This window comes from Ciona intestinalis, chromosome 4, assembly GCF_000224145.3.
Source record: "Ciona intestinalis chromosome 4, KH, whole genome shotgun sequence".
Classification (NCBI taxonomy): Eukaryota; Metazoa; Chordata; class Ascidiacea; order Phlebobranchia; family Cionidae; genus Ciona; species Ciona intestinalis.
This window is the reverse complement of record NC_020169.2, coordinates 4,993,676-5,001,653: the sequence shown is the minus strand read 5'-3', so window position 1 is coordinate 5,001,653 and position 7,978 is coordinate 4,993,676. Positions and strand designations below refer to the sequence as shown.

General features: G+C 36.2%; 4 protein-coding genes across 5 annotated transcripts; all 4 read left to right on the top strand.

The window, feature by feature from the left end:
* The first annotated feature begins 408 nt into the window (after window positions 1–408).
* On the top strand, window positions 409–2,482 carry LOC108949438. Of its 2 annotated transcripts, XM_018811536.2 has the most exons (2): window positions 409–629; window positions 660–2,482. In XM_018811536.2, exons 1-2 carry the CDS (start codon window positions 492–494, stop codon window positions 1,590–1,592), a joined length of 1,071 nt encoding a protein of 356 aa, XP_018667081.1. In that variant the 5' UTR covers window positions 409–491; the 3' UTR covers window positions 1,593–2,482. The 2 variants fall into 2 exon arrangements, with proteins under 2 accessions (XP_018667081.1, XP_018667080.1); XM_018811535.2 differs by having other exon boundaries at window positions 409–2,482.
* On the top strand, window positions 2,483–3,930 carry LOC100177793 (phosphorylated adapter RNA export protein). Its single transcript, XM_002128486.3, has one exon. It carries the CDS (start codon window positions 2,505–2,507, stop codon window positions 3,465–3,467), a length of 963 nt encoding a protein of 320 aa, XP_002128522.1. The 5' UTR covers window positions 2,483–2,504; the 3' UTR covers window positions 3,468–3,930.
* LOC101242182 (lisH domain-containing protein FOPNL-like) lies at window positions 3,925–4,579 on the top strand. Its single transcript, XM_004225942.4, has one exon. It carries the CDS (start codon window positions 3,963–3,965, stop codon window positions 4,368–4,370), a length of 408 nt encoding a protein of 135 aa, XP_004225990.1. The 5' UTR covers window positions 3,925–3,962; the 3' UTR covers window positions 4,371–4,579.
* LOC100177017 (mediator of RNA polymerase II transcription subunit 21-like) lies at window positions 4,405–6,999 on the top strand. The gene is made up of 5 exons (XM_002128536.5): window positions 4,405–4,652; window positions 4,869–4,980; window positions 5,510–5,610; window positions 6,024–6,173; window positions 6,483–6,999. Exons 1-5 carry the CDS (start codon window positions 4,611–4,613, stop codon window positions 6,570–6,572), a joined length of 495 nt encoding a protein of 164 aa, XP_002128572.1. The 5' UTR covers window positions 4,405–4,610; the 3' UTR covers window positions 6,573–6,999.
* The last annotated feature ends 979 nt before the right edge of the window (window positions 7,000–7,978 follow it).

Genomic DNA, 7,978 nt, shown 5'->3' with positions numbered 1-7,978 from the left:
GTATTTTGTATTTATGGAAAGTCCTAAACAAACATTGCTCAAAAGAACTGTACCCTTTCACGAAGCAATTATCAATGACCGAGGTCTCATCCGTTTTAGAAGGCAAACCGCCGAAGTTTGCTTTTCGTTTCGGCGTTCAAGAAATTTATGGAAGCAAGTTGGGACGTTCAAGTTTGCTTTGTACGTTTGTGGTAGAATTTAGAAGAAAGTGAAGTATTAGAATTCATTCGCACAATTATGGTGACTGTTTTACTAGGTTGTTCAGCTTATATAATGTTTAAATGCAAGTGTTGTATAGATTACAGAATCCTGTTTATATCATTGCTGTTCGTTGTCAGTAAGCCATCTTAGCCACCTATTAATATCGTATGGCCTTTTACAAGCTCATAGAATAAACTTATTTGCTGTTCAGGTTTTGACATTGTGATAACTTTCCACCTGTTGGGTATTTAAAGTTGATCTATTGCTGTCTGTCTAACTTTAAGTTTAAAATGGGGAAAAAACAAGCCAATAAAAAAGGGGGTGATAATGCACAACTAATAAAAAAAGGGGGTGATAATACACAACCAAAATCTATGGGGCCTCAAAATGGGGGTCAAAAGCCATCAAGTGACCCTGCACCGACCAGGAACCGAGGATCAAGTGACCCTGCACCGACCAGAACCAAGGAGTCAAATAGCAGTCTCTGGTGTATGATATTTCTCATCACTGTGGGATGTGGATGTGCATTCTCCTTCTTCATGTATGAAATGGATCTCACAAAGACAGCACTTGTCAAAGAGATTGAACAACTTTCAAAGGAGCTTGAAACTGTGGCATCATTGAGATCTGACATCAAAGCCAACAAAGCAAGTTTAAACGGTTTGTCCAAGGTTCAGGATTCATTTGAAGCAATGAAGGATCAAATGAAGCAATCTGAGCAGAGCACACGCAGTTTTAATGTTGAGATTCCAAAATTATCATCAAGAGTCAAGCAAAGTGAAGAAACTCTGAAGAATCAACTTACTCACATGGAAAAGTCCATACAGCAACTTGAGGCAAGAAACTCCGAGAGAATTTCCCTGTTGGAGCAGTTTAATGCTAAAGAGATTGAAAGATTGACTAAATTAACTGTTGAGACAAAACAGCTTGCTGAAGGACTGAGAGCCAATCATGCAGATTTACAACAAAACATGAAAACGGAAATTTCTGATTCTCTGAGAAAAGTGGTTCAAGATGTAGCTCAATTGCAGGCTTCTGTTGAGTATTTCAACACAAAGGAAACTTCCCTGCAGGAGGAAATATCTAAGATGAAGCTCAAGTCTGTCACCGATGTGGATCTGAATGAAGTGAAAGAACAGGTTCTTCAACTCACAGATAAAGCCACAAAAACTGGGAATGCGTACGCCAGTGTACAAGGTGCCATTGACGATGCATCTCAGCGGTTTGAATCTCAAATCTCCGTGCTTACTGCTCATGTGAAGTCCGGTAAAGATGAATTATCCATGATGCGTGAAGAAGTGAATGGTCTTCGCCAATTAAGTGATGAGATTAAAAAGATGGCAGAACCACAGGCCCAAGAAGCTGCAAAACCAAAGGAGAAAAAACCTTAGGAGACGAACACTTTGAAACTTTTTGCAGGCAAAATTATGCGGAATTTTTTTTATTGAAATTAGGTACAATCTTCAGTATGTTTATTATTAGGTACAGTATAACTGTGTGTGTTGAAATTCTGCAGTAAAATTTGTAATTTTTTTTATATAAAATTGTAAGCTGACCAAGTTGTTTGATTGTGTAGTTATTTGTAGATGTGGAAAAGTAGATAGTAGATAATATCTTATAAAAATGTAAAGTTTATAAAACAAGTGTAATAACTAGTTTGTAGTGCAATAAAATTATAAAATTTTCTGTTAAGCTCTTCCATATTGTTATAAAAATTTTGGTTTCGATCTATTTCAATAGTGGTTCATTTTTCTCTGTTAGTTTCATTTTGCTGAACAAAAACTGGTACAGTATATTTTCTAGAGCATAGCTATTTAGTGGTACAACATATTTTTGTAATTTGAAAACAACAATATTTGTGAACTTTTGTAAATTAATAATTATCACCAGCCACTTCCACCATGATCATAGTGTGTGAAAGCAATATCATTATATTATTCCTATAACTTCTTAAAAAAGTGTCTAAACATTGTTTATTCGACAATAAAAAATAATGAATGTATTCTGAAATGTTGGAACATTATTCCTGAATGTATTTACAAAAGTTTTTGTCTTTACCTGTTAAAATACTGTGCAAATTTTATATTTTCTGTTAAAAGTTCGTTAAACTAAAGCTAAAATTTAATATGCATAAGTTTATTTTATATTGAATCAATCATCCAAAACAGTGCCAATGTTTTTTGCAAGCTTAATTTTCACATAAACAATATATGTATTCGTTTCACCACAACAAACAATAGTAATTTACCAAGTTTAAAACAAGGTGTGATTTTTGGTGCAGGTTTTTGGGTAGGGAGTACATAATGCAATGGTGTCCCCCAAAAGAAGTCCAGGACTCTTCAGATGAGGATGGAGAGGTACGAAGCTCAAATGATGAAGATGATGATGTTGTAGTTGCTCCATCTACATCACATACAGCTCCTCCTCGAAAAACAAGGATGAAAAATATTTGGAGCTCTGTTTTAGCTGATCAAAGTTCTGATGATATATCAAGCAGCATGGGAACAGTGGGTATGAAGCGTTTTATGTCAAGAGGACCAGAGTCATTTTCTCTTGAACTTGCTTATAAAGATCAAGAGAGCTTTCCAGACGACAATGAACAAGTGAATGACATTGATCATGAGATAGAGAATTACATGAACCAACAAACTAAGCCTGTGCAAGAAAATGGAGGTACAGCTATCAAAAAGACAGCTTTAAAACGCAAGCGATCAAAAGGTAATGCGAAACCAGGTAACGTACCACAATATAAACCTGGACAGATGGTTAAGTTGAACAGGCGCTGTGAGGTTTGTGAGAGTGACAGTGAAGAGAAAGTAGCTGAAGAATTAATCTTTAGACTGTGGGAAAAGAAAAGGGATTTAATGCGAAAAATTGTCCACACTATCGGAGTGCCCGCTGCGCTTTTGCTGTATAGTAAAACTGAAATGTTAGAACTGAGTGGAGGTCTTATGACACTCCAAGGCAGTCGACGTCGCACACCAGGCGGGACTTTCCTTCATCTGCTCCGGAACCAAGAAGGAATTGATCAGAATGAAGTAAACCGCATTTTTGAAGAGGACTCACTGAGAGAACGGGAGCAGTGGATGTCTGCGAAGAGAGCGAAGAAGCAAGGGAAGGAGGTAGGAGTTAACAGAGCAAGTGCTCCTCCTGCTTCAGAGCGCATATTGGAGGTTGCTCCTGATAATCCAAAATTTGCATCTTTTGGAGTAACTCCCCATAACAGCCCATCTGTCGATATGGCTGAAGATGTGACAGAATCTTGACGAGAGTTTCTTCATAATTTCCGTGTGTTGTTTTTACATTGTGCTCACTCCTATTTTGATGCAATTCATTTTATTCATCGTTTTTATGTTATGTACCTTTAAACCACCATTTCACATAGTGTTGTTTATTCTGCAGTAATAAAGTGATCGTGGGTTCACTTATGTTAAATTTTAATAAAGTTAGAAAGAGTGTCAAATTTTCACTCAATTAGCAAAAAAATCTGTCAAATCACATGATGATAACTTTTGTTAGTTCTAAATTTCTTTACTGTTTTCAACATTAACTGCATACCATATCATTCCTGCTGCTGGCATCTTGCTGTCTGTCAATACATTTTATTCAAGTAAATTTTTTCTTGGTATTTAAAATTATAAAGCCAGAGAAATTTCTTAGTTAATCTATAAAAGTGATCCGTTATAAAAAGTTCATATAATTTAATGCTTTTTTTTAAAAAATGTGCAGGTGAATAATAGGTTGCATTTTTTGTCTCGGACATGGCTACAGTTGATGCTCTGAAGAAAGCTCTTGTGGAGTCCCTAGAAACAAAAGGAGTGATGGGAAAACTAAAAGCACAAGTCCGTACTGAAGTCTACAAAGCTATGGATGACCCTTCTGTTGAAAAACCAAAACTAAGCAATGAGAATCTTCTTATAAATGAGCTGATAAGAGAATATCTTCAGTTTAACAGATACAAGTACTCCGATTCAGTTTTAGTTGCGGAAACAGGCCAACCAGAGGTACAACTTGACCGAAAATTTCTTTGCAAAGAACTGAATGTAGAAGACACAGAAGAAACAATTCAAATCCCACTTTTGTATTCTGTTTTGGAAGCTTTTGTAAAACAAAACAGAATCGGAAATTCACAAAGAACTGGCTTGTGCAGAAATACACCTGATTCCTGAAACAATTTATTACTATTTGTTATGCATAATTATTGTTTTAGGTGTTAATAGCTGCTTAGTTTATTGAAGCTATGTAACATATGTTGATAATAAATCATTAAACTGAATTTCTTGTAAAGTAGAATACAACGTTTTAGCTCTATATATATTCGATTACTCTTTATTTTGTTGAACGTTTACCAAATATTTTTCTATTTCATGATTTTTAGTGTTTAAGCAATTAAGAGACACACAACCGTGATGTCTGACCGTCTCACACAGCTACAAGATGCAGTGAACCAGGTACGGAATATAATAGGTTGTGATTGTTATTAAAAGTGACCAATTTCTTATATATAATAATAGTAATAACTTTATTTGTCTTTTTAATTACGGCAGCAAAGCCAAAGATTTAAAAAAAATTTAAACAGAAAGAAAAAATATAACGACAAAACAACAGTTGTTAAAACCTGCTTACAGGTAAAAACAGATTTGTATTTAAATGGTACTTTTTCATAGCTTGCAGAACACTTTTGCAATGGAGTTGGAATTCTTCAACAATCTGCTGTCCCAGGTTCATTTGCTGGGTTGGAAAAATCTGGAAGCAAAGAACCTGCTGTCACTAATGATGGTAATTTAGCAATTTATTTACCTGAAAATGTGTAACTCGATTGTGTGCATAACGCCAAACTTTTTAAAATGCCGGGAAGGCAGGGATAGTCATATGCGCATTTCTATAATACAAATTTGGTTTTGGTGTTTACTGCAGTAAAGAAAATTCCCGGGTAGGCATATCTACTCTGTCACCCCAGGATTGGCGCCGAATATGGTGTTTTTACTAAACTACAAAAAGCAACTACTGAATTCTGAAGTGCACATTTCACATGAATTATTTCAACAGACAATATTCCTTGCCCTTGGCTTGATTCGAGTAATAATGCTGGCATTGCTGGGTTATATATTATTGATATCAGATCTGCACAGCTATGCTTAAGGCTGAAATTGTTATCTTTAGAATGAGAAAGAGAATTAAATGGCAAGCAGAATTGTTTTCATTACAGGGGGATATGATTCATGTTAAACATTAATACAACACATTGCTTAAATGGAAAATTTGTCAATTTCACACATTGCTTAAATAGAAAATTTGTCAATTTCAGACACCATTCGCCTTTTTTCAACTTTAATAACAAAGACTGCGAAAGACATCGACGTTTTAATTGATTCTCTGCCAAGTGAAGAAAGCACACCTGAGTTACAGGTATAGAGTACAAATAGAAGATAAGGATAATATAAATAAATATTCACCATCAGTGACCTATTATCGGTGGTATAACTGTTTATCGACATGTATGCTTTTTTAAGTAATGTTAGAATTAAACTCTGGCTATTTTGGTATAAAAATCTAGGGTGTTTATTGAGAATCATAATTTGCGTGCTGTCTTTGCCTCTGTTTGATAGTACTTTATCTTTATCGCTGTTGTTGCCTATACCAGAAAACCAGTATACGGTTTGGTTCAGTATTCATTACAACGTGACAATGAATGTGTAACAGGAAGGAAGCAGGCTTGATAATTAGCAAAGGAGTTACTGCCAGTGGATAGTTTGCTTACTTCTTTGTTGTGACAAAAAAACGCTTATTTTATTATTGTGACACAAAAATATTCTCGGCAGGCAAAATACCTGGCAAAACTCGAACAAGAAAACCAGGATGCAGCAGCAAGGCTACGTACGTTTGTAGACAAAGGTGAGGAACAGTTAGCTGAGATACAGAAAGCTCTCGTGGAAATTGCACAAGCTCAACTCCAAGCAAGAAGCATTGAGGTAAATTATTTTGTTGTGATTTTTTTATGTTTTAAAATATTTGTTAGTTACCTAATAGAACTGTTTTAATTGTTGCCAAAGTATAAAGAGACCAATGTAATAGAAAATAACTACTTTTGCAATGATGGTTTATGTACAAAATCAAATAAAGTAATCATCCACACATTACTCCCTAAGCAACATGAGGTTATGCAACAGAACACCTATGTTTTAACGACTGTTGTTTTCCCCGCCATACAAGGATATAGAAGCTACATTTATTCTTTCAAATAAAAAAACAACCAAATATATGAATACTTTACATTACAGGCGAATGTTGTATGTGGTATCAACCCAACAACATCAATACCAAGGGAAGATGAAATAACAGGAGATTTTTCCGACCTTCCACAACGGTGAAGTAACAACTTTGACACAAACGTTAGGTTGAGAGGAAGTACAGGGATCAGCGATATGTGCAATCGTGGTATCTGGACGGCCACTAAGTGTTGGCAATTCAGGCAAAATCGCAGCCGCTAGGTGCTGCTGTGGTGCATGTGCTTTTAAGTGAAAGTTACTCTATCGTTGCCGATTTATGCCGAAATAGAGGTTTTTCATATCACAATTTGTAGATTTTTGCCTTGGAACATAGATTTATATCATCGGACATCTCAGATCCGGTGACAAGTTTCCACGTATATCACTTAGTGAGGGATTTTTGACAACCAATAAGGGTACCAATGGGTCGGAGCAATTTCCGTTGTGTGTTTTGCCCAAGTACATACGGCCACAATAGAAAGAGCGTCAAGTATCGCACTCGTCACTTCCAATAAAAAATAACTTTGCAGTGTTTAGCAATATATATATAGTAGGGCGGAAGAAGACCCTTTAGCACACAATATCCAAATACCGTGATCATGTTTTGAACAATAAAAAACGGAGTATGGGAGTCGTGAGGATACGTTTTATAATTCCTTAAATGTTCTTTGTTTACTACCAAGTGGGACGAGAAAATAGATTAAAAGGTGTCCTATCTTTCCCCACCCCACTGTATAACTGGACATTGCTAGACAACGTGTGCATGTGAAAGTAACTATAGTACCTTAATTCATCAAATTTGGCATTCCCCGTTTAAATGCCGGTTTCGTGGGCGATGAAATAACCCAAACTATCCATCTTTTAATACAAATGTTATTTCACCGTGACCAACAGTCTGACCAGTGACGTTATGTTTATATTCACTTTGTCTTGCACGACTTTCGTATCTTTACCCACGGTCAGAAATTGCTTTGTTCTCCCACGTTCATTCGACACGCTGTCTGTATAACCTGCGTCAACTGAAGAGAATTGCGAAACATCATTCAGTTGACTACCGCACGCGATACGTGAGCAAAGCGGGATTAATTGGGGCAAATGCATCGGATTTGCTGATTGGCTATACGTAAGCAGTGTAATTAGCCGCCGTGAAATGGCAACTGCCTGTCCACCCTTTGGGTTGTCGGTCAGACTGCGGGGACTTTCAATTAAATGAGACACCCAAACGTGCGTATCTAAATAGAAACCGCATGAACGTATTAATATATTCATTCATTTGTTGCTTATTTTGACAAGTGTTTACAGTTTGACCTATTACTGGTGGTGTCGTGACTTGTGTATGTCTGAGCGTACGTGCCTTTATTGCCGCATTTCCGCAAGCTTAGTTACGTTGCGTAACAAATTATAGTGTACGTTTTGCCCGAAATTTGCTTCTAAGAATAGTATTACTACACTCACATATGTATGTATCTGCGTGGTTGGGATACATTTTCGGCCAAAATATAGAATGA

Excerpts from the sequence above, each read along its gene's own strand:
- LOC101242182 (XM_004225942.4), top strand. The coding sequence starts at position 3,963 with ATGGCTACAGTTGATGCTCTGAAGAAAGCTCTTGTGGAGTCCCTAGAA.
- LOC100177793 (XM_002128486.3), top strand. The coding sequence starts at position 2,505 with ATGCAATGGTGTCCCCCAAAAGAAGTCCAGGACTCTTCAGATGAGGAT.
- LOC100177017 (XM_002128536.5), top strand. The coding sequence starts at position 4,611 with ATGTCTGACCGTCTCACACAGCTACAAGATGCAGTGAACCAG. Across the intron at positions 4,653-4,868 it reads TACAAGATGCAGTGAACCAG|CTTGCAGAACACTTTTGCAA; the intron begins GTACGGAATATA and ends ACTTTTTCATAG. Across the intron at positions 6,174-6,482 it reads TCCAAGCAAGAAGCATTGAG|GCGAATGTTGTATGTGGTAT; the intron begins GTAAATTATTTT and ends TTTACATTACAG.
- LOC108949438 (XM_018811535.2), top strand. The coding sequence starts at position 492 with ATGGGGAAAAAACAAGCCAATAAAAAAGGGGGTGATAATGCACAACTA.